The sequence below is a fragment of the Schistocerca americana genome, chromosome 1 (assembly GCF_021461395.2).
Source record: "Schistocerca americana isolate TAMUIC-IGC-003095 chromosome 1, iqSchAmer2.1, whole genome shotgun sequence".
Taxonomy (NCBI): Eukaryota; Metazoa; Arthropoda; class Insecta; order Orthoptera; family Acrididae; genus Schistocerca; species Schistocerca americana.
This window is the reverse complement of record NC_060119.1, coordinates 259,669,341-259,695,994: the sequence shown is the minus strand read 5'-3', so window position 1 is coordinate 259,695,994 and position 26,654 is coordinate 259,669,341. Positions and strand designations below refer to the sequence as shown.

Genomic DNA, 26,654 nt, shown 5'->3' with positions numbered 1-26,654 from the left:
TTATTGTATCATAGGATAAAAAGTTTTCGTTCAAATGGAGAAGAAGGACTTAAGATATCTATTATTACTTTTTTGAATCAGCTATTAGTAAAATCTAGAACGAATCTTTTACTGTAGTGATATAATGCCCTGTTATGAAAATTTCTAGTAGGTTAAGGGGGGGGGGGGGGGGGGGGCGACTGCAACACAGAACCTCGAGTTCTGCGGGAAATACTTTACCGACTGAGGTATTCAGGTATGACTCGTGACGTACCCTCACAGCTTTACTTTTGTTTGTACTTCTCCATTATTTTCCAAGCCCAACAGGAGCTTTCTTGCGTACTTTGCTCGACTAATACTCATGAGAATAAGGTTCTGGTTTCGAGTTCCGAGCCGGCACACAGTTTTACACTGGCTGCAAATTTAGAAACAATACAGAATTCATTGCAGAGTGAACGATTCATTCTGTAAACCACCCTTTGGCCGTGGCTGTACTACTTACGATGTCCTTTCTTGCAGGAGTGCTTCTCCTGCAATATATGTCGAAGAAACTTCTGAGACTTCTGAAAAGTAGGTGAGATGTACTGGTAGTTTCACATGTCTCGAAACGAACGTGGATTGCACGCAAAAGGCAAAGTTTCTGATTCGAGTGCCAGTCCGGCACATAACTTTAACATTTCATGAATTTGTACCATTGAAATATAGGGTGTTCCAAATGAATATACGGTTTTTAGGGAGTTGCTAGGTTTTATTACATTCAGCTTAGAGTTATAAGTAATACCCCTAAGGAAGGAGCAACTCACTTATATTTGTATACCTATCAAAGGGAAGAGTATGGAACGACGAAGACTGACTGAAAAAATCCAGTCTTTGGCCCCAAGAAATCAGTTCGAAAGGCTAGTCGGGAATTAGTTCAAATGGTTCAAATGGCTCTGAGCACTATGGGACTTAACATCTATGGTCATCAGTCCCCTAGAACTTAGAACTACTTAAACCTAACTGACCTAAGGACATCACACACATCCATGCCCGAGGCAGGATTCGAACCTGCGACCGTAGCAGTCGCGCGACTCCGGACTGAGCGCCTAGAATCGCTAGACCACCGCGGCCGGCGTGAATTAGTTATTCCAGTGATGTCTGTGTGGACACTTTTAAGGAGGCGCTTGCAACTATGTCCTTATCGTTTACGGTTGTTACAAGCTCTAAACCCTATAGTCTACTGCTTACGTGCAAAATTTTCAAACGACATATTGCTGCCTGATAGTGAAGATTTTCTGAGTTGTGTCGTCTTCAGTGATGAATCGACATTTTACCATATTGGGAATGCGAACGCTCGTGATGTGTGCATCCACGCGTGATGGTACAGTGGGAACGAGGCTCCCCTAAATTTTTATTTTTTTGTGGCATATCCCGATGGAAAGCTAAATGGTCTTTCTTTTCCGATAAAGCAACGATACCTGGTGTTTCTTATCTCGATGCCCAAGAGCTTCCTCAATTGGATGAAGATGAACCACCAGACGCTAGCAAGATGGTGCGCTGCCTTACCGGCTTAATTCTGTACACGTATGGTTAAACGCCGTTGTATCCAACCGCTAGATTGGCCACGAGAACCCGGAAGAGAGAGTTAGTTTTGCCTCACCTCTGCGCTCACACACGATCCGGTGCCAAGCAGTTTTACCTTTGGGAGTTCATAAAGGATCATGTGTTTGTGCCTCGGCTAGCAGCTGACGTACTCGACCTTAGAAACGTCGTTGTTGCAACGTTTACTCCAGACACACTGCAAAGATTTAGGAAGAACTCTCCTATCGACTCGATGTGTAATGATTGGTGCTCGCTTTGAACACTTGTAAGATAAAGTGAATGAGTTTCTCTTTCGTCTGATGTATTATTTGCAACTCTAGTATATTAAAGACATTCTGACCAGGGGGCGGTCTGTAGATTGTTATATTTGAAGAGATCGCATTTAAATATTTATTTTCAACTAATGACCGTTTTCAACAGTACTTTCCTGTCAACTTCGGAAAAGGATGAGATCTGAAGATGACAGCAAAGTGCTTTTCAAACCGGTCATCAGTTCAAAATAAATATTGGGATCTTGGTTACGTAGTTTTTCTTTAAATATTATAATTGTAAGTTGAAGACCGGTATTATGTGGACGGCCACGAATTCCTCTCTTATGCTAACCTCTTCATCAGAGTGTCGGTCGCAGGTTCGAATCCTGCCTCGGACATGGATGTGTGTGATGTCTTTACGTTAGTTGGGTTTAAGTAGTTCTGTGTTCTAGAGGACTGACGACCTCAGAAGTTAAGTCCCATAGTGCTCACAGCCATTTGAGCCATAAGAGAGTATCACATGCAACGAACGACGTGAATTATATTTGGATGTATTCCAATCTTCGTCTCGGTCCACAATTTTTACCCTCTACAGCTTCATCTAGTACCATGGAAGTCAGTCCTGATGTCCTAACTGATGTCCTGCCATCCTGTGCTGTAGTCAAATTGGAGGAAAAGAAACTGCAAACATCTGATATATACTTGTGCAGAAGAACGTAAAAATTTAATCAGAAAGTGAAGTACGAAACATTCCATCTGGCACGGACAATACTTTTTTTTTTTTTTTTTTTTGAGTCACCAGTCTTCTTTGATGCGGCCCGCCATGAATTGAATGCATCTGCTTTGAAACCTCTTCATCCCAGAGGAGCACTTGCAACCTTCGTCCTCAGTTATTTGCTGGATATATTCCAATCTCTGTCTACAGTTTTTACCCTCTACAGCTCCCTCTAGTACCACATAAATTATCCGCAGATGGCTTGACAGATGTCCTATCAACCTGTCCCTTCTCCTTAACAGTGTTTCCATGTATTCCTTTCTTACCGATTCTGCGGAAAACCTCCTCATTCTTTACCTTATCAGCCTACTTAATTTTCAACATTCTTCTTTAGCACCACGTATCAAATGGTCCCGGCTTTCTCACAAACCATGCGTCAGTACCATACTATGCTGTGCTCCGAATTTACATTCACAGAAATATCTTCCTCAAATTAAGGTCTATGGTTGATACCTGTCTTGGCCAGGAACACCCTTTTTGCCTGTGCTTGTCTGCTTTTTATGTCCTGCTTCCACCGTCCGTCATGGGTTACTTTGATCCCTTGTTAGCAAAATTCCTCAACTTCATCTACGTCGTGATTACCAATGCTGATGTTTAGTTTGTCATTGCTCTCGTGTCTGCTACTTCTCATTACTTTCACATTTTACTTTCACATTTCATCATTTAGCATCAGTCCAGATTTTCTATTCATTAGATTGCTCATTCGATTCAACAGAACATATAATTCCTCTTCGCTTTCATTGAGGATAGCAATGTCATCAGCGAATCATATCTTTGATATCTTTTCAGCCTGAACTGTAATTTCACTCCCAACCTTCCTGTCATTTCAGTCATTGCTCCTCCGATTAAAGATTCAACTGTAGGGGTGACAGGTTACAACCCTGTCTTACACTACTTTTAATCTGAGCACTCCGTACTAAATCCTCCAGTCTTATTATTCTCTCTTGGATCTTGTACATACCGGATATTACCCGTCTCTCCCTACTGCTTTTTCTCAGAATTTCGAACATCTTACATCATTTAAAATTATCGAACAGGTTTTCCAAGTCGACAAATACTATGAACATGCCTTGATTTTTCTTTAGTCTAGCTTCCATTATCCATCGCAACGTCAGAACTGCCTTTCTGGTGGCTTTACGTTTCCTAAACCCAAACTGGTCTTCATCTAACAAATCTTCAGTTTTCATTTCCATTCTTCTGCATATTATTCTTCTCAGCAACTTCGATACATGAGGTGTTAAACTGATTGTGCGATAATTCTCGCACTTGTCGGCTCTTGATGTCTTCGGAATTGTGTGTAATATTTTTCCGCAAGTCGGATGGTATATCGCCAGATTCATGCTTTCTACGCTCTAACGTGAATTGCCGTTTCATTGCCACTTCCATTAATGATTTTAAAAATTCTAGGGGAATGTTATCTGTTCCTATTGCCTTATCTGATTTTAGGTCTTCCAGAGCTAAAATTAAATCAATAACAGCCCTCGGTCGCAAAAAAGGAGTCTTTTGACCTAAGTTTCGACACTACTATGAGTGCCTTCATCAGAAGTAAAAAAATAAAACTTACCTATAACATGAGTACAAAATTATAGGAAAAAAAATTTTTTTAATTGTAAACAGTGACTAACAGAACAAGAAAGAAACAGTACTTATATGTCACGTGTAAAATAAATATCAAGCGTTAAAGCTTTAGTCCCAAAATTTTTGAAATACAATACACGGAAGGTGAGCCACTATGGGCTGCTCACGCATGTCGAGCTACAGGTAGCATCTGACTAAGGCGCCCGCATTAGCAATTACGGGCAGGTGAACAATACACCAAGAGTGCCATCTAGAAGCCGCAAATACAAACAGTCTACATAAAATTCAAACTATAGGCACATAAATATTATGATCAACATTATTTAGCGCATGAAGTCAAAGGCAATCTTTTATCTGACAGCAGCAGATGTGGTAACATTTTGTCTACATAAGAGCTTAGAAGTACAGTTTAAAGGCTGAAAACGCCATTATAGAATTACAAAGGGTGCTGAATAACTCAGCGAGTAGAAAACCGGGATAACATGAAATGCAGCCAGTATAAATCATGTAATAAACAAAAAATTATGAGTCGACTTAGGTGAAAAAGTATTTCGGCAACTACACGAGGGAACACGAAACAAAATATCAAGTAACGTCGTTACACCGTTGAAGAAGCTTTTATTACGTAATTGCAGCTGCTCATTAAGAATGAGGTCATCACTTCGAGAAAGATGTCAAAAAAATACGAGAACATTTAATCTACGCCCTTTCTTCTCAATGCGCAAAATGTTGATATCGTGAACAACTTTAGGCGCGTAACCTGTAATCGGAAGGAAGACGAATTTCGGGTGCTATTGCCATTTTTTCTTAAAAGATGTTCTTTGTATCTGACTGTGAAGGCAAGTACCAAGTCGCAAAAAATCTTATAGACACCAGAGTTTCCCAAATGAGAACTGGTCAATTTTAAATTATGAATAAATTCTTTTTCAAACTGTTATTGTTTGAAAAGGCGACTTTACACCTGTATTTATTACGAAGGAGGCATTGAATTTGATAGGAGATGGTCCCAGAGAAAGGAATATAAAAAAATTCTTTAGACTGGATTCAATGATAGAGATGCCGAGCGTAGTAACTCTTTCAACAGTTTTCTTTTTGAGGATGTCATCCATGATGGCAGGTTCGTATTCGCTATTAACTGCTATCGTTTTGATTAAATTAATTTCTTCCTCGAATTTTTCTTTCGAGAGTGTAATAGAAGTAACTCTATGAATAGCAGAGTGAAAGAAAGCTTCTGTATGAGATTGTGGGTGCATGGAAGACGCAGGTACGATCTGATCGGTGTATGCTTTTTTACGAAAAACATGATATTTTCTTTTCTTCTGCTGTAAGCGTCAAGTCAAGAAAGTTCAGCCGACGGGTCTCGCTTTCGAGTTCACTGGTCAAGGACATTTTCTCCTCAAGTTCACTGAAGAGATTGAAAAAACGGTCAATGCCATCAACAGGTCTTTGTAGGTGACTAAAATATCATCAACATATCTGAAATATGAGAGAATGCCTATCGCTGTATCTGAGAAACAGTTGAAAAACTTTTCTTGTAGAGAGGTAATGAAAATGTCAGCAAGGATACCAGCTAACGGATTTCCCACAGCGAGACCGTCGGATTCCTGAAGCAATTATATATTACATTCAGAATAGTTGTATTCCGTTACGACTGTGGTTAGATTCATATAGTCCGTGATTTGCTCATCTGAAAATTCTTTTTAAAAATGACGTAATTTATTTCTTCTACGTTCCTAAGCGTTTCTTGTATGGGATACGGGAACGTTTGTATAAAGGTTTTTGATGTCTAGTGCAAAGAACTTGGTATCTGGGCTGCATCTAAATCTTTTATTTTATGGAATAAGGCGTAAATACTGAGGATGGAATAATTGTTCTCGAAGACGAATGATTTTCTCAGAGTTTCATACAGAAATTTGGCTAAATCAATGTACGCGCTATTCACACTATTGGAAATTGGGCGTATCGGATGGTTAGACTTGTGACTTTTGAATTGAGAACCAAGTTTTGGGGCCTGAAGTTTTTTGTTGATAATCATTTTCTTATGAAAAGGTTTGGTTAAAACTTTTGCTTCGTTGATAGCTGAGTCGGATACTCATGCAGTTCCGAAATATTATTTTCGTTAAAAATCTAAGTTTTGAGAAATGTATTTAGAATTGTAGACAGTAACTAAAGAACAAACTTTGTGAGACTTAGTTATCAAAGCATCAGCATCTATTAAATTTGTTATTAGTAAACTGAACCAACTTCCTATCGCTATGCGTAACATTTTGAAAACATAACATGCAAGCTTTCACAGCCGGCGTCTTCATTAATTAAAACTTCCGGGCTGATTTGCCGTGGTCCATATGTAAAACTGCTTCTCCTTCCTTCCCCTGTACTAACGAAGTGACTATCGATTACCTATAATCGAGAAAGATGGCACTAGCCAGAGATAGTTTTAAAGTCGAAAGCACGTGATGAGTGGTGGCGCCATCTAAGCGCTCTATACAGGGTGTTACAAAAAGGACGGCCAAACTTTCAGGAAACATTCCTCACACACAAATAAAGAAAAGATGTTACGTGGACATGTGTCCGGAAACGCTTAATTTTCATGTTAGAGCTCATTTTAGTTTGTTCTTCCACCTAGCTCAATGGAGCACGTTATCATAATTTCATATTGGATACTCTACCTGTGCTGCTAGAACATGTGCCTTTACAACTACGACACAACATGTGGTTCATGCGCGATAGAGCTCATGCACATTTCAGTCGAAGTGTTCGTACGCTTCTCAACAACAGATTCGGATTGGTAGAGGCGGACCAATTCCATGGCCTCCACGCTCTCCTGACCTCATCCCCCCTTGACTTTCATTTATGGGGGCATTTGAAAGCTGTTGTCTGCCCAATCCCGGTACCAAATGTAGAGGCTCTTCGTGCTCGTATTGTGGACGGCTGTGATACAATACACCATTCTCCAGGGCTGCTTCAGCGCATCAGGGATTCCATGCGACGGAGGGTGGATGCATGTATCCTCACTAACGGAGGACATTTTGTACGTTTCCTGTAACAAAGTGTTTGAAGTCAAGCTGGTACGTTCTGTTGCTGTGTGTTTCCATTCCATGATTAATGTGATTTGAAGAGAAGTAATAAAATGAGCTCTAACATGGAAAGTAAGCGTTTCCGGACACATGACCACATAACATATTTTCTTTCTTTTTGTGTGAGGAATGTTTCCTGAAAGTTTGGCCGTACCTTTTTGTAACACCCTGTATAAGCGGGACCTCCAGCGCCTAGCACCCAGTCGCCGACTCACCTCAGAAGATGTTGCTCGCAGTAGGCAACGAAACGTCAGGAAGTAGAAGCAGTTTTATATATGGACCACGGAATTCAGCCCGGAAGTTTTAATTAATGATTTTGAAAACAGGCTGTGTTTTTGCTGAAAATGTTAGCTACATCAAAAACAATTCTAGTTTGACATGAATTATCCATGTTTATACAATCAAGTCCAATTTTTAGGTCGGCAAGCATGTTTTGTAATAAATTTTTGTCTGCCAAGTTGGGCATGACGTTGTACTTTAGGCCTTTTTCAAGTAAGACAGTTCTATTCTGTTCAAAAGTTACGGATCGGAGAGTGGAATGTGAGATTCCTTAATCGGGCAGAAGGTTAGAAAATTTAAAAAAGGAAATGGATAGTTTAAAGTTAGATATAGGTGGAATTAGTGACGTTCGGTGGCAGTAGGAACCAGACTTCTGGTAACCAAGATAGACATGAAGTCCACGTCTACCACACTAGTACAGAGATTATATGCCAACTAGTTCCGCAGATGACGAAGAGATTGAAGAAATGTATGATGAGATTGAAGAAATTATTCAGATAGTGAAGGGAGACGAAAATTTAATAGTCATGGGGGACTGGAATTCAATAGTAGGAAAAGGAAGCAAAGGAAAAGTAGTAGGTTAATATGGAATGGGTATAAGGAAAGACAGAGGAACCCATCTGGTAGAATTTTACACAAAGCATAACTTAATCACAGCTAACGCTTGGTTTAAGAATTATGAAAGAAGGGTCTATAAGTGGAAGAGGTCTGGACAGAATGGAAGATTTTAGATAGTTTATATAATGGTAAGACAGAGGTTTAGGAACCAGGTTTCAAACTGCAAGACATTTACAGGGGTAGATCTATTGATTGTGAACTGTAAATCAAAACTGAAGAAACTGCAAAAATGTGGTAATTTAAGGAGATGAGACCTGGATAAACTGAAAGAACCAGAGGTTGTAGAGAGTTTCAGAAAGAGCATTAGTGAACGATTGAGGAGAATGGGATAAAGAAATACAGTAGGAGAAGAATGGGTAGCTTTGGGAGATGAATTAGTGAAGGCAGCAGAGGATCAAGTACGTAAGAAGACAAGGGATAGCATGAATTTAATTGATGAAAGGAGAAAATATAAAAATGCAGTAAATAAAGTAGGTAAAAATCAATACAAATGTCTCAAAAATAAGATCGAAATGAAGTGCAAAACGGCTAAGCAGGGTGGGTAGTGAACAAATGTAAGAATTTAGAGGCATATCTCACTAGGGGTAAGATAGACACTGCCTACAGAAAAATAAAAGAGACCTTTGGATCAAAAAGAACCCCTTGTATGAATATCAAGATCTCAGATGGAAAATCAATTCTAAGCAAAGAAGGGAAAGCAGAAAGGTGGTAGGAGTATATAAATGGTCTATACAAGGGGTATGTACCTGAAGGAAGTATTATGAAAATGGAGGAGGATGTAGATAAAGATTAAATGGGAGATATGATACTGCGTGAAGAATTTGACAGAGAATTTGACAGAGCACTGAAAGACCGAAGTCGAAACAAGGCCCTGGGAGAAGTCAACGTTCCATTTGATCTACTGATAGCCTTGGGAGAGCTAACCATGATAAGACTCTGCCATATGGCGAGCAAGATCTATGATACAGGCGGAATAACCTCAGACTTCAAGAAAAATGTAAAAATTACAATCCCAAAGAAAGCCGGAGTGTACAGGTGTGAAAATTACTGAACTATCAGTTTAATAAGTCACGGCTGCAAAATAGTGACAAGAATTCTTTACAGACGAATGGAAGTACTGATAGAAGCCATCCTCGGGAAGATCAATTTGGTTTCCGTAGAAATATTGGAACACACGGGGCAATACTGCCCTACGACTTTTCTTAGACTAAGGAAAGGTAAACCTACTTTTCTAGCATTTGTAGTCTTAGAGAAAGCTTTTGACAATGTTGACTGGAATACTCTCAGATTCTGAAAGTGGGAGATGTCCAATACATGGAGCGAAACGCTATTTTCAATTTGTACAGAAACCAGATGGCTGTTATAAGAGTTGATGGGCAAGAAAGTGAGCAGTGGTTGGGAAGGGAGTGAGACAGGGTTGTAGCCTATCCCCGATGTTATTCACTCTGTATATTGAGCAAGCAGTAAGGAAAACAAAAGAAAAATTTGGAGCCGCGCGGTTAGAGGCGCCAAGTCACTGACTGCGCGGTCCCCCTCGCCGGAGGTTCGAGTCCTCCTTCGGGCATCGGTGTGTGTGTTGTTCTTAGCGTAAGTTAGTTTAAGTTAGTTTAAGTAGTGTGCAAGTCTAGGGACCGATGACCTAAGCAGTTTGGTCCCTTAGAAAATCACACACATTTGAACAAAAATTTGGAGTAGGAATTAAAATCCATGGAGAAGAAATAAAAGCCTTGAGGTTTGCCGATGACGGTTTCGGATCATCTAGAACCATCTTCAGATCTGCAATTTCTTCACATGCAGCGCCACCAAAAAAAAAAAAATTATGTGACGCAGTATGTGAAGGTTGCTGTATGTGGACGAAATTTCAGATCTGAAGATGGTCCTAGAGGAACCGAAACCGGTCATGTGAATAAGTATTTTTGCGGTCGAGACGGATTACATGTAACATTGTATAACCAGTGATTGCGGTATTCCATCAGACATTGTCTGTTTCTGCAAAATTATGTTAGAGACAGAAAAGGACCTGGAAGAGCAGTTGAAAGGAATAGACACTGTCTTGAAAGGAGGATATAAGATGAACATCAACAAAAGCAAAGTGAGGATAATGGAATGTAGTCGAATTAAATCACGTGATGCTGAGGGAATTAGATTAGGAAATGAGACACTTCAAGTAGTAAAGGTGTTTTGCTATTTGGAGACAAAATAACTGATGATGGTCGAAGTAGAGAGGATATAAAATGTGGACTGGCAATGGCAAGGAAAGCGTTTCTGAAGAAATTTGTTAACATCGAGTATAGATTTGTCAGGAAGTCGTTTCTGAAAGTATTTGTATGGAGTGTAGCCATGTATGGAAGTGAAACATGGGCAATAAATAGTTTAGACAAGAAGAGAATAGAAGCTTTAGAAATAGGGTGCTACAGAAGAATGCTGAAGATTAGTTGGGTAGATCACATAACTAATGAGGTATTGAATAGGATTGGGGAGAAGAGAAGTTTGTGGCACAACTTGACTAGAAGAAGGGATCGGTTGGTATGACATGTTCTGAGGCATCAAGGGATCACCAATTTAGTATTGGAGGGCAGCGTGGAGGGTAAAAATCGTAGAGGGAGACCAAGAGATGAATACACTAAGCAGATTCAAAAGGATGTAAGTTGCAGTAGGTACTGGGAGATGAAGAAGCTTGCACAGGATAGAGTAGCATGGAGAGCTGCATCAAACGAGTCTCAGGACTGAAGACCACAACAACATTTGCACGGCTTTCAATCCAGTTTATTCACTTTGGAATAGCTGTATTTTGAACCATCTCTTCCAGAATTCGAGTACAGCGTGTCAGTACCTGTTCGCATGTCGCGGACTGCCGTCCTGCACCTCTCATGCCTTTGATGTTTCCGGTGACGAGATGATAACGCCCACTCTGTTTGTGTGTGTGTATGTGTGTGTGTGTGTGTGTGTGTGTGTGTGTGTGTTTTTTTGTGTGTGTACACACAGACGGGCCCGCGTGTTGCAGGACATCCCTCTGCACGTGACGATGCTGACGTTCGTGCTGCTGGCGACGGACCGCTACCGCCTGGTGCTGTACCCGTACAAGCCGCGGGTGCCGCTCTGCATCTGCGCCATGGGCTCGTGGCTGCTCGCCGTCTGCATAGTCGTGCCCTACCCCTTCTACCTGACGTACCTCGACCTGGGGGTAAGTACCGCGTCTAAAATGAAAATTTCAAACCTTGTACAGATGCCGATTTGTTGCGTCGATGGAACTCCATTACCTTTCATCACAGTGCTCATTCTGAAGGTGATACCTCTGGATGATTTTCTTTAAGTCCTCATTAATGTTTTCATGCTTCGCTTCATCTTTCCCTATCTTGTGTTAATCATTTCATCTCAACTACTGCACCCAACAATCTGTATAATCATTGGAAAAAATAACGTACACTCTAAAAATAAATAAATAACTAAAATAAAATTTAAAAATATGCGAAACACTACGAAGATATTATTCGAATGGGACTGATATTGGTAGGTGTAATGTGCATGTTCGGAAAAACAGATCACAATTTCAGAAAAAAATGGATGATTTTTCGAGAGACGGAACTTGACAGTTTGAGCAAGTGAAGAACGCGTTGCTCCACTGCTACCCCCTATGTAAGTAGAAGTAACTCGCCGTGTGCGGGTTGGCACTATACAGGGTAAAAAGTATTTAAACTGATAAACTCTGGGAGGTTGTAGGGGACATCAAAACAAATATTTTTTCCTATGGGGATTATTTAAACCAGTGGAGGCCGTATTACGCTCTTCAGTGGTTAGACGCCGTATTACGATCGTCCGTTGTTAGAGGGCGTAATACGCGCTTCAGTTGTAGGCAACTGGTGTCCACCAGTGCAGCAGTGCATTGTCTCTGTTTACTAGTGGAGCGATACACCTGGAGTGAGTACACTGATATGGTTGGTGCGTACTACGTAGCGCACCACAACGGACGAGCTGCACAGCGGGTTTATCAACAACAATATCCTAATCGCCGTATCCCGCATCATACGGCCTTTGCTGCTGTGTACCAACATCTGCGTGAGACCGCGTCATTTAGCAGATTACCTAGTCAGGGACGCCGTCGCACGGTAACAGCGCTGAAATTTGAGGAAGCTGTCTTGCAGCATATGGAGCGGGATCCTTCAGTCAGCACTCGTGCAATTGCACGTAACATGGGGACGAATCAGAAGAATGTAAGAACAGTCCTTCGACAGCAATTGTAACGTCCATTTCACTCACAGCGTGTCCACAACCTGGAACCAGATGATTACCCACCCAGAGCTCAATTTTCGCAATGGTACCTGAAACAGTGTGAAATGCATCCTACATTTCCATCCTCTGTGTTGTTTACCGATAAACCAACGTTCGGGCGTGATGTAGTCTTCAACATGCACAATTCGCATGTTTGGAGTGAGGATAACCCACATGCCACAGTTACTAGCGCTCATCAAGTGCGATTCTTCGTTAATGTGTGGGTCGGTGTTGTTGGGGACTGTTTGATTGGGCCGTATCTGCTACGTAGGCCATTAAACGGCAGGCACTATTACAATTTTCTCGCCAGAGCACTGACAGAATTGCTGGAAGACCCCGCTCCCTACAAGAGAACACATGTAGTTCCTACATGACGGGGCGCCGGCACATTTCAGTCGTCGTGTGCGTCGATTCCTGGACCGACGGTTCCCAGAAACGTGGACTGGCAGAGGTGGTCCTGCACCATTGCCTGCTCGATCCCCAGATATGCCCTCTCTGGACTTTTTTGTGTGGGTAGAGATGAGCAACCTTGTTTACGCGACTCCTGTTGCATCAGAAGAGGATCTGGTTGCCCGTATAGTAGCAGCAGCAGGAACAATTCAGGATACTCCTGGGGTATTTGCCCGTGTCAGACAAAACATGATCCGACGGTGTAACCTTTGTTTACGTGTCAGTGGAGGCATTTTTGAAAATCTACTGTAACTGAAATTGGGTTGTGTTAATGTGTTGTCTCTTGATCATAAAAAAATGGAAAAGTATTTGTTGGTTTAATTAATTTGCCGCCAGAGAAATCTTCTTCTACCGGTTTAAATACTCCTCATAGGAAATAATGACATTAGAGGAAAATATTTGATTTGATGTCCCCTACAACCTCCCAGTGTTTGTCGGTTTAAATACTTTTCACCCTGTATTGCTGAAAAGGAAGCCCAGTATTGGTTGCCGAGAAGAGCAACAGAACTGGGCACAGAATATCGTCGACGTATGGTTGTGTCGTGAGTGTGCCGCAGATGACAACCAACGAGGTCCTGCTGTGAAAGGGAAATGGCAGAAATGGCACCCCAGACCGTCACCCCTATTTGTCGGGCCGTAAGGCGAGTGGCAGTCAGGTTGGTATCTCACAGCTGACAGCGGCGTCACCAGACACGTCTTTCGCTGGAATCTCGTTGACTGGAGTGGAATTCGTCGTCGAGATGAGTCCTTCTTCTAAATGGGCCCTGGTAACCAGCGAAGACGTGTCTGGAGACACCCCAAACTGCTGTGGGATATCAACCAACTGTCAACCGCCAACCAGAAGTGATGATCTTGGTTGCCTTTTTTTTTTTTTTTTTTTTTTTTTTTTTTTTTTTTTTTTTTTTTTTTTTTTTTTTACAGCAGAGCTCCTTCCGTTATCGTGTGCGGCGCTCTTACAACGCAGAGGTATGTCGACGATGTTCTACGTTCCGTTTCCTTCCTGTTCATGGCCTCCCACCCTGGGCTTACATTTCAGAAAGATAATTCCCGCCCGCACACGGCGAGTGATTCTACTGCTTGTCTGCGGACTAGCCAACCGTAATGACAACTAAACTGTCGTAAGCGCAGCACCTTTGTTGACTTGTTGAATGTTGAGGGTAAGTATGAGCAATGAAAGTCTTTACTACTATAAAGTAGGAGGCAATCAGAAAGTATTCGTGGTTAGAGCAATCATATTAGCGACGGATCACATTGACTCGAATCTATAACACTTGCGGTATCGTTCTCGCTCCTCGCGCACGGGGTCCCGGGTTCGATTTCCGGCGGGGTCAAGGATCTTTCCTGCCTCGAGATGACTGGGTGTTGTTATGCCGCCTTCATCATCGTCATTCATCCCCATTATGGTCGGAGGAAGGCAATGGCAGACTACCTCCAGTGTACGGTGGTGCGGGTCTCCCGTATCGTCCCCTACGCTCCTCTGAGTATGGGACATCCTCATCATCATCAACAACAACATCATCATCATCAAGGTTTATGACCAGATGACTTAAAATATTTGAAAAATCTTTAACCACATATTGCCCTTGCATTTTCAGACAAAGTCACCAAATTTCATAAAGTTATTTTAATATTTAAATAAAAATAAAACGAAATTTATAACCGTTCGGTTCATATAGACCAGAACAGAATGACAGGATTAACGTCAAAAATCAAATATAATCTTTATTCAAGCACAGAACTCACATTCCACTTTATCATACTCCTTCTCCTACCCACCCTTTTTTGTTGTCGGTCAAATGTTTTCTTTGTGAAGTCTGAGATCAAATTCTGAACCAAAAACGTGACCAGCTCTTACTTGTAGGAAATGAAAAAAAGAACATGTATGGCATTTAAGTGACGGCCATTGATTACCAAGTAATTCCTGCGATATTACACAACACAGAGAGAGAGAAAATGATTCTAGGGCTTAGTTCTATGTTACTGATTTCATTTGACTTACCTCAACGTGTATCCACTATTGCTTGCAACAAGGAAATAGAATGAGGATACAGCGGTTTTCCTTACTGATACATTACTAAAGTAACAGTTAAATATATTTGTCTCTCAGAACAATGTCTCAATGAATTAGACAGCAAACTTGGAACATTTGTCACTCCACATCTTTTTTCCATGTAGGCCGGTCATAAAACGGTTTATGGACAACAAAGGACAACACTACTTCTACATCTACGTGGCTATTCTGCAATTCACTCTTAAGTGCCTGGCACTTGGTTTATCGAACCACTTTCACGCTATTTCTATACCGTTCCACACTGCAACAACATGCAAACAATAAGAACACTTGAATCTTTCCGCGCGAGATCTGATTTCTCTTATTTTGGTTCTCATTTCTCCGCTTGTATGTTCATGTCGACAAAATATTCCCACATTTGGAGGAGAAAGTAGGAGATCGAAATTTCGTGAAAAGATCTCGCCGCAACGAAACACGCTCTTTTTTTTTTTTTTTTTTCAATGACTGCCACCCAAATTCGCGTATCATATCCGTAATATTCTTCTCCTCTGTTCCGCGATAATACAAAGCGAGATGCTCTGCTTTGAACTTTTCCGATGCCCTCCGTCAATCCAGTCTGGTAAGGATCCCATACATCACAACAGTACTCTTGCTGAGTACAGCCAAGCGTTGTGCAGGCAATTTCCTTAGTAGATCTGTTGCATTTTCTAAATATCGCACCGATAAAACGCAGACTTTGGCTGGCCCTCCCCACTGCATTAGCTATCTGGTCGATTCAGTACAAGTCGTTCGTAATTGCAATTTCTGGGTATTTATTTGAGCTAACATTTGTATGATTTATCATGTAACCTAAATTTAAGGAATTATTTTCAGCACTCATATGGATGACGTTGCACTTTTCATTATTTAGGGTCAATCTGCCACTTTTCGCACCATACAGATATTTTATCTAAATCATTTTCCAACTTATCTTCTGATGCTTTTGCTAGACGTTAAATGACTGCATCTTCTGCAGAAAGTCTACGAATGATGCTCAGACTGGCTCCTGAATCGTTTATATAGATTAAGAACAGCAGAGGGACGTACGGCACAGCATTTCACTCGACGACTTGCCGTCAATTACTACGAACAGGAACTCAAGAATCCAGTCGCACAACTGACACGATGTTCCATAGGCACGCAGTTTGATTCGAAGACGCTTGTGAGGAACGGTGTCAAAAGCCTTCTAGAAATCTAAAAATACGGAATCTATTTCAGATCCCCTGTCGACAGCACTCATTACTTCGCGGCAATAAAGAGCTACTCGTGTTTCACAAGAACGATATTTTCGCTCTCTGTGCTGACTACGTGTCAACAGATCATTTTCCTCGAGATAATTTGTAATGTTCGATCACAGCATATGTTAAAAAATCCTAGTGCAAATCGATCTCAGCGATATGGGTCTACAGTTCATGAGATTACTCCTATTTCTTTTCTTGGCCATTTGCTTTCTTGAGTAATGGTGTGGTGTGACCTGCGCAACTTTCCAATCTCTGGGTACAGATGTTTCGTCAAGCGAACGGTTGTAGATGATTTTTAAGCACGGAACTATTTTCTAAGCATATTCTAGAAGGAATCTACTGGATACACAATCTGGATCGGACGACTTGCGTTTATTAAATGATTTAAACTGCTCTGTGCCGAGGATATCTACTTTTAAGCTAATCCTCTTGGCAGCAGTTCTTGATACGAGTTCTTTGTGAAGAAATTTCAGAAAACTATGTTGAGTAACTCTGCTTTAGTGGCACTGTCATCGGTAACATCACAATCACTATCTTGCAGTAAAGATACTGATTGTGTCTTGCCGTAGGTTTACGCCAAATACGACGAAAATGTCTGTATTTTTTGTAAGATTTCGAGACAAAATTTCGTTATGGAAACTTTTAAAAGCATTTCACAATGAAGTTTGTGCTTATTTTCGAGATTCTCTAAAACTTATCCAATATTAGGGTTTTTACGTTCTTCTCATTTTGAGATGCGCTCTTCGTTGCTTCTGCAACAGTGTTCTGATCTGTTTTTTGTACGATGAGGAGCCAGGTCTGTCTAATATTAATTTATTTCGTATAAATCTCTCCATTCCAGTCGATACTATTTCATTAAGTCTAAGCCACAACTGGTCTACCCTTTCATAGCTATGCCGGAAGGAATGACGGCTGCCTCTTAACAAAGTGTAAAGAGAATTTTTATCGGCTTTTATATATATATATATATATATATATATATATATATATATATATATTGCGCTTATTTTTCGTAAAAATTTTGAGTTGTTTAAAAGTTATGATTTTATAGGAGGGTGACAGAGTAACTTGCTTAATATCCGTCCTAGGCAATACAAAGTTGTGTACGAAAAGGAAAAAAAAAAAAATTATCTCACTAGGAAATAAGAGTGCATAAGAAAGCACAAACAAGAAGTACATTAGAAATAGATTGATGCTGGCTAGGAAGTCTCTCTTCAACGAAAACCATATCTAATAGTATCAGATGTTGAGCTATGTCGATAGAAAGTTTATAAATACGACACTAACATCACGTACAAACAATAACAATGAACTAATTCTGAAATTTTATATATCGTGTAAGAGATAATTTCACTTGGTGCACTGTTCCTTTGTGTAAAGGGTGATAAACGGACAACATTGACAGAAATGGAAAATGTTACATCGTGAGTTAGCTGTCTGATATTTAATAAACTTTGTGAATATGTTCATCACTCAACGGGTATTAAATTATTTTACTTTCATTTAATGCAGTACTGATGTCCACTATCAGCTTCAGTATAAAGTATGATCCCCAATGACACGAATACACCCTTGTATTCGGTGTGGTATGGAAACAAATATCCTCTGCAACTAATCCTCTGGAAGTTGTTGCCGTACTTGCCACGAATTCTTCGTCACATAATTAAAACTGATGGCTCGTTGCTGGCATGACAATATACATCTTCAGTAGTGTCTTGCAGACATACTTAATACGTTGCCTATCAGATACTGGGTACCGTAGGTCTGCATATTCTTCAGTGAGATTTTGATCTGAAAATTTGGGCTGGATATGTTAGAGCACGGTCCACCAAACGAATATGGTGAAATCCAAGAAAGCGGTACTTGCCCATGTTCCCTACGTTTGAAATAATATGAAATCAATAACAATGATGGGAAATTCTAAATAGCCCAGCTTTGTAAGAGTGAAACTGTGGGAAATTAAAAAAAATACATGATGTATCTGGAGCTATAAGCACAGCCTGATGAACTCACAATCCAAGATGATGATTCAAGATGGCGGACTCGAGTACACGTGTAAGTACATGCGACCACAATAATATGAATATGCATCAGCTTATGAAATCATTAGAGCAGAACAGTATTCAACTAAAATGTGTGTAAAGGAGCAATAGCATATCACATGTATATGCTGCACTTACAAATGCACAATAGTTTTCACAAAATACGTCATTTTGTACTTGCACTGCGGTAATCGAATATCACTGAAATCGGAAGAAAACTAGTCCACACTTAGAAACAACTGTGCAGATAAATATATAAGCATTACCACCCCAGATATTAAATATACATACAGCACTTACAGAAAAATAAACACGTAGAGGTGGCGTGGTTCAGCCACAACACATCATCTTTAAAGCCAACATTTTAGTCGATGGTGTTATCTACATCTGTACACATGAGTGAACCAGTACCGTCTCAATTCACAATTGCATACACAACAGAAAACTTGCTGAATACTAAGACTGCATCGACTGTGAGAACCTTCATGTGTACAATCATCATACAGCACTTCATCTTGACACTCAATGCAAGGGGCTGAATAAACTACCCACAGGGATGAGGCCTTATATGCTGACAGCACTGAGGTAGTGACGCAATCCAGAAGCCATTACAGCTCAATTTAGACCGCGGTGGCTGCTACACTTTCAAACCTTCGGACCCTATCAAAACCAGTAGACGACCGTAACTCTAGTTTACTGTGACATTCACAATAAAGGTAATCTGAAACCTCAGCAGACGCCACTACCCCTAAGTTCGCAAACAGGGGAAGACATCATTCAATAGAACACAGCTTACACATCTCACTAGCAGCCATTAGCATTACAGCCAGCGCGTCTGCAGTGCTTTGGAACAAATGGTTCAAATGGCTCTGAGCACTATGGGACTCAACTGCTGAGGTCATTAGTCCCCTAGAACTTAGAACTAGTTAAACCTAACTAACCTAAGGACATCACAAACATCCATGCCCGAGGCAGGATTCGAACCTGCGACCGTAGCGGTCTTGCGGTTCCAGACTGCAGCGCCTTTAACCGCACGGCCACTTCGGCCGGCAGCTTTGGAACAATGCGAACCTTTTAGTCAACAATGGCAATGGTACAATTTTTTTTTTTTTGGGGAAGGGTCATCAGTCTTCTGACTGGTTTGATGCGACCCGCCAAGAATTCCTCTCCTGTGCCAATCTCTTCATCTCAGAGTAGTGTCTAAGTCTGAGGACCGATGATCTCAGCAGTTTGGTCCCGTAGGAACTTACCACAAATTTCCAAAAACTTAATTTCATAACGGGTATCAAAAAGTATGGCTCTAGCCTCTGATGCATATTATATTAAAACAGCAAATAACAAACTCAGATACACACATATTATCAAAGCACAATGACACAGTCATAGTGCTAAGTGCTAGTGGCAAATATTAAAACTCAAACTATTGAGACTCATATTTCAGCAGATGCTTTAAACTGAATATCTGTGAAAAAAAAAGACTTCAACGCAACATGAAGGAATTATCCATATGGGATAGAAATCGGTACATGTGCAGACAAACAAATGTTCAAAATTTCAGAAAAATTGAAAGAATGATTCAGGGTGAAAGAGCATCACCAACTGAGCAAGTCAATATTACATTTGTTCACCTCCGGTCCTGATGCATGCAGCTATTCAGTTTACCATTGATTGAAAGGTTTCTTAGAGTCATCCTGAAGGTTATCGTGTCAAATTCCAACCAACTGATACATTAAATCTTCTAAATCCTGAGCTGGCTGGAGGGCCCTGACCATAATGCTCCAAACATTCACAATTGGGGAGAGATCCAGAGACCTTGCAGGCCAACGAAGGGTTCAGTAAGCACGAAGACACGCAGCAGAAACTCCTGCCGTGCGAGCGAGCATTATCTTGCTGAAACGTAAGGCAAGAATGGCTTGCCATGCAGGGCAACAAAGCGGGGCATGGAATATTGTTGATGTACTGCTGTGCTGTAAGGTAGCCATGGCAGATAACCAAAGGGTTCCTGCTATGACAAGAAATTCCACTGCAGATCATCACTCCTGGGTGTCAAGCCACATGGCAGGTGACAGCCAGGTTGGTACCCAACCGCTGTCTGTGATGTCTCCAGACATGTCTTCGCTGCTCATCAGGGCTCGATTCGAAGTGGGACTAATCACTGAAGTCAATAATACTCTAATGAAATTTTCACTCTACAGCGGAGTGTGCGCTGATATGAAACTTCCTGGCAGATTAAAACTGTGTACTGGACCGAGACTCGAACTCGGGACCTTTGCCTTTCGCGGGCAAGTGATCTACCGACTGAGCTACCCAAACATGACTCACGCCCCGTCCTCACAGCTTTAATAATACTATAGTCAATTAGATATCAGTTGACGCTAATGCACAGCAAAGGTATGTAGTTAACAAGTGGACTATCAGATTGAAGCGCCCTATGCCTCCACTCAGAAGCCAAATTTGATAAGTATCTGAATTGCTTGCAATATCGAAAATTTTATCAACTATGTTTGCACTACTGACTTTAAGGACTGGCTCGTCAGTCACATTGATATACTTTATTTGAAGCTGTCTCTAGATATCTCTACAGCTCTATAAATAATTCAAAATCAACATTTACTTCTAAAATAGAAATAACGAATTAGGAATTCGTGTTTATTGAAAATTAGTTATACCCTAAATACTATCCCGCAAACCCAGAAAACGTGAAAGAAATAAAGTTCTGTTTCACGGCCTAGTACCTCCTGTCGCCAGCACGTTCCTGCTCTCTAGAAAATGAATGTTCCTGTCACCAGCAGATGGCTGCAATTTAGAAAACGATGATGGTTCGATGCTTTACCAAGACTTTCTTTGAGGTTACTATTGTCACCAAAAAATAGCTTCACTGTAGAAATTGTGAATTCTTCGTTCGTTCGTTCGTTCGTTGTACCATGATTAGTTCTTGCTGTCAGTAATAGGTAGCTCCACTGTCAAAAAACACAGAAGTCGTAAATTGATTATTTCCCACAGATAATATGTTGCAGAATACTAAAATGTCTGTAAATATATGTCTAAAAAGTGAAGAAAATGCAAGTTAATTTCCACATTTACAGATGTTCGCCAAATTAGTGCCCAAAGTTATCAAGTATGTATTCCAGTGCTAGTTTTAATCTCTAATAACAGCTAACATTTTAGAATGTAGACCTACGGAATCAATTTCGTAAAACTAACTCGACCAGGCCTGTAATTACAGAAAAAGCACGTGTTAGCTCAAATACAACACTAAGCAGGAAGGCATGCAACCAAGTTGACAGTGTCAATGTAAATAATTATACCTGGGGCCTACTCTTGATATAATTCAAAATACACTCTGATATTAAATATGTCCGCATTCATATTGTTCTCAGTCATCATTTTATGAGGAATGCAGAAACTGCGCCGTGTTATTCATTAGTAAAAACGTAATCGATCTTACTGAATGATAATTATTGCAAATGGCAAAGGCCTATTTGCGCCGAAGTTTGTAACCAGAACTACGGTGTCAAGGCTCTGTAAAAGCTTTATGGACTGTATTACCTTCCACAAGCAAGATGTAACAATAATCTAAACCAGTGTGCGAAATTCGTCAGTAAAACGAAAAGTGCGACGTTTACATAGATTATGAAGGGGTTAGTTGAGTGTAATAACATATAAAAAAAACCTATAACGCTCAAATCAACTTCTGTGATGTCACAATATTCTAAAATATGTGTAATGTTTACATTTTGTTCAGTTCCTAAATAAATTTGTGTGTCTGCATTTTAAGAAACAGCAGCTCGTGAAAATAATAAAACGTTTAATCAACTACACCTCACACACAAACACACACACACACACACACACACACACACATATATATATATATATATATATATATATATATATATATATATATATATATATATATATACGCACACACAGCTCAATTGTCGCATTAGGGAAGGAAGGACTAAGGTTGTATAAACTGCAGATTGAAAGCAACTTCCTATAAACGCTCGACCAGAGACGGTGGCAGTGACACATGTAACGTTTCCACAGACAGCGTCATATCCGATAACGCACAAATAAATAAAATTACTGACGAGTTATTGTGAGACTTCTCATAGCTTACTAGCACAATTAAGGTCCAACATTTAAGTATAGTCACACCTAAATTGTCATCGTGACACATTAAAATGCATGCCTATTGGAATATAAGCCATACATCTACAATAATAAAGTTGTATTATATGTAAGCACAACGAGGTGTTAAATATGCCCAGCGCCTAACGTCTAACACAAAGCTTTATATGGCCTACATCGCGGTCGGAGGTACGAGTCCTTCCTCGGGCATGGGGGTGTGTCCTGTCCTTAGCGTAAGTTACTTTAAGTTAGATTAGGTAGTGTGTATGCCTTGGGTACCATTGTACCTTACCACAAATTTCCAAAAAACTTAATACATTGATGTTATTCTTCATAAATTATAGATACGTAGTTGAAGATGCTGCTGTAATTGCGTTAAAATTTAGTGGGTCGCAACTGGAAATGACGTCAGAGATTTTACCAACACTTAATACTGCCCAGCTGAAGCATACGGTTAATCAGTTCCTCAACCACATCATGTTCGGACCTCTAACAGGCAAAGCTTCAAAATAACTGTAAATATTGCGGGGTACAGTACTTTAACGTTGCAGTTTGACAGCATGACATTGACGGTTTGAGGAGACGAAGATATTGGAGTGATAATACACAGAAAACAGAGACGAAATAATACTATAATTTCAGATATTTCCTTTATGTAAATGTGGTGAGAGCTCAGGTACTTGTTTTGATATGCTGCATATTTTAGAAGACTGACTGCGGAATTTTCATAGCAGTATCAACATTCAAATCCTAATTTTAGTGTCTGTTAAAAAAATTGTAGTCATTTGAGAATTTTTTGGTTGAACACCCATGAAAGGGGAGAAGACGAGAGTTTAATATCCCACTGACAACGAGGTTATTACAGTTATAGTGTAATCTTGAGCTGCTGTAAGATGATGAAGAAACTCTAGCGTATCCTCTTTCACAGCATTCAGCCCAGAATGTGCATCAAAACGGTCGTGTGTTGTTTCTTCTGTCCGAAAGAACAGATACCATAGGTGACCATGCAGCTCGTTAGAATGAAATTACAGTGAAATGAACACCCTTAGCTGCTTATAGGCGTTGACATACGTCAAAGGGGACAGATGAAAATGTGTGCCTCAACCGGGACTCGAACGCGGGATCTCCTGCTTAAATGGCAGATGCTCTATCCATCTGAGCCACCGAGGACACAGAGGAGAACGGGGACAGATGAAAATGTGTTCCCCGACCGGGACTCTAACCCGGGCTCTCCTGCTCACATGGCAGATGCTCTATCCATCTGAGCCACCGAGGACACAGAGGATAGCGCGACTGCGGGGATTTATCTCTGGCACGCCACCCGTCCGAAAGAACAGATACCACCTTAGTATATATGTAGTTAAGGCTCACCGGCCACTTGACCATCTTCTTCTTCTGTGCGAATGGACAAACAGTGCCCGAACTCTTACGGGAATCGGCAACGCGCCGCGAGTAATGAGTATAATAGGCAGGGGCACTACGAATGTAGTGCGGGACAATACGTTGAGAATGTGGGTTTCGCGGAAGGCGTGCCAGAGATAAATCCCTGCAGTCGCGCTATCTTCTGTGTCCTCGGTGGCTCAGATGGATGCCAGCACGGTAGCTCAGCGTGTTCGGTCAGAGGATTGGCTACCCTCTGTTATAGAAAAAACTGAGTTAATGGATCAACATCGAACTGAAGCGGGTGTCTTTCGACGTCCGCCCCGAGCAAATACAACGAACAAAAACAAACAAAATGAGATTAAAATAAAAAAAGTGGATAGAGCGTCTGCCATGTAAGCAGGAGATCCCGCGTTCGAGTCCCGGTCGGGGTACACATTTTCATATGTCCCCGTTGACGTATGTCAACGCCTGTAAGCAGCTAAGGGTGTTCATTTCATTGTAGTTTTTTCTTAGATTCGGGACTGTTTCACATTATTTAGCTGTTTTATTCACTTGATGAAAGTTGCAGCATGCTTTTTGTGGTGTTGAGATGTTCAATTTGTTTTTAAATTGAGGAACATAATTTTCTTGTTGAAGATATGCTTCCCATTAAGCAGTTTGGAGCAGGAGGCATTTCCTAAGAAATCCACCGAAACACCTGTACCTCATCGGAACGTGTTTCTTCACCTTATTGGGAAATTTCGATGTTACATGCCGAACGACTACAGTACGACCTAAGACAGAGGAACAGAAGTTGTTGAATATTTCTGGATCCATGCAGAGAGCCGAGAAAATGTATTGCGTAAATTGGAACAGGAAAATGTATCAGTCTTATATAGCCGCCCGTGAACGTCTTTTCCAACATACGTTGAAGCTGCACAGTAACTTCGGAACAACAGGCAATTTCTTCAATTGGTGTTTACATTGGGGAAGAGGCTCAGCTGATTTCCAAAGAATGCGGAGCATGGGAGCCATCGTGCGTAATGAAAATTGTAAAAGGTAGTATAGCTCTCCTTCATAGAGGAGGCATAAACGTAAATGTCGGAAACACTGCATTCGCTTCAGGGTGCAGCGGCAATAGGGCCAGCACAAAACAGGACTGGAGAGAAATGAATAAGCTGTTGATACAATTGTTCACATGCCATGCGCTGAACTGAGCGGTGTAACTTCAGTTGCACATCTGCATCTAAAGAGACGTAGAGCCGCGCTTCCTCTTAACGGCGTCGTCGAAATTCGCAGCGCTGTGTGAATGTGCGCTGGCGAACACACTTGTTCCTCGAGAGAATCTCGGTCGACACACACGAGCGCTGCTGGCCAAGGATGATGACCACATGTGCATCTGCATCTATATGGTTACTCCGCAATTCACACTTAAGTGCCTGGCAGAGGGTTCATCGAACTGTTTTCATACTACTTCCCTACTATTCGACTCTCTTGGAAAAAGGAACACCTAAATCGTTCCGTTCGAGCTCCGTTTTCTCTTATTTTGTTATGATGATCTTTTCTCTCTACGTAGATGGGTGTGAACAAAATATTTTCGCATTCGGAAGAGAAAGTTGGTGATTGAAGTTTCGTAAATAGATCTCGACGTAAAGAGAAACGCCTTTATATCAGTGACTACCACCCGAACTCGTGTATCGTACCAGTGACACTCTCACCCCTATTGCGTGATAACACGAAACGAGCTGCCCTTATTTGCACTTTTTCGGTGTCCTCCGTCAATCCTACCTGGAAATGATCCCATACCGCGCAGCAATATTCAATGCAGACCACTATGTTGAGTGCCCCACAAACCTATCTGATTTCTTTATAGTCGTCTACATCCTGATTACCATCTGAGATGTTAAGTTTCTCGCTCTCCTCATTAGTTCTTTCTTTCATTGATTTACTCTCAATCCATGTGTTGTACTCATTCGAATGTTCACTCCACTCAACACATCCTGTAATTCTTCTTCACTTTCACTGAGGATAGCAATATCATCAGCGAATCCTGTTCTTGATATCCTTTCAGCATAAATTTTAATCCCGCTTTGATACTTTCTTTTATTTCCACCATTGCTGCTTTGGTGTACAGACTGAACAGTAATGGCAAAACATTTGATCCCTATTCCAGACCCGTTTTAATTCGTGCATTTCATTCCTAGTCTTCGAGTTATGATATGCAGCATTTTAAATAGGTTATTTAACCTCGTTCTTGTTCGCTAAATGTTAACATACAGTTCCATTTATGAAAAATGTAGGTGAATACGTCTCATCCTATAGCAGTAACCTCGGCGTATCTTCTAGCTGCATACAGTGCGCACAGCCCTGTTTAGCACTGTTTACAAGGCTGTAGTCCATGCCGAGAGCCGTATCTCTCACGTTTAGTACATTTCTCCCGTATTTATCGGAAAATTTTCAAGACATTATCGACAATTGTTAGATTACTCTATTCATCTTTTCGCGAGATTTGAATATCGTTCCACTTAAAAATCATTACTTAGTTCAATTTCTCGATTGATACATCAGTGAACAGCATTAAAAGAAAGTCTCCAAAACGGGACACGTCATCATCAACAAATGTTAGATCACCGTATTCGTCTTTTCATTGCAATATCGTTTCATTTAAAACCCATACCTAGTTCAATCTCTCGCTTGAGTGAAACATAAATAATATCAGAGGAAAGTACCCAAAACCAGACACTTATTTTGATTTTCTTTTAAAAAATAAAAAAATAATAAAAATTTCTCTTGAAAGCATTTAATTTTTACTTTAAAATGTAATGCACAATTTACGTTTTACTCTCAGAAAATGTAACTAAAAGTCAATATAAAGAAATAGTCTCCCAAAGATTGCCCGCATCTCGTGGTCGTGCGGTAGCGTCCTCGCTTCCCACGGTCGGGTTCCCGGGTTCGATTCCCGGCGGGG

At 40.8% G+C, this 26,654-nt stretch overlaps 1 protein-coding gene and 1 non-coding gene across 2 annotated transcripts in view; one reads left to right on the top strand and one right to left on the bottom strand.

Annotated features, from left to right (window-relative positions):
* The window catches only part of LOC124624664 (prolactin-releasing peptide receptor-like), a 553,962-nt gene that overhangs the window by 284,854 nt on the left and 242,454 nt on the right, over nt 1-26,654 (top strand). The window contains exon 2 of the mRNA XM_047149123.1: nt 11,143-11,322. Coding sequence (XP_047005079.1) covers nt 11,143-11,322 — 180 coding nt within the window. The remainder of the gene's footprint in view (nt 1-11,142; nt 11,323-26,654) is intronic.
* Nucleotides 23,527-23,600, bottom strand: Trnat-ugu. Its single transcript has one exon. It is a non-coding gene; the product is annotated as a tRNA-Thr (tRNA).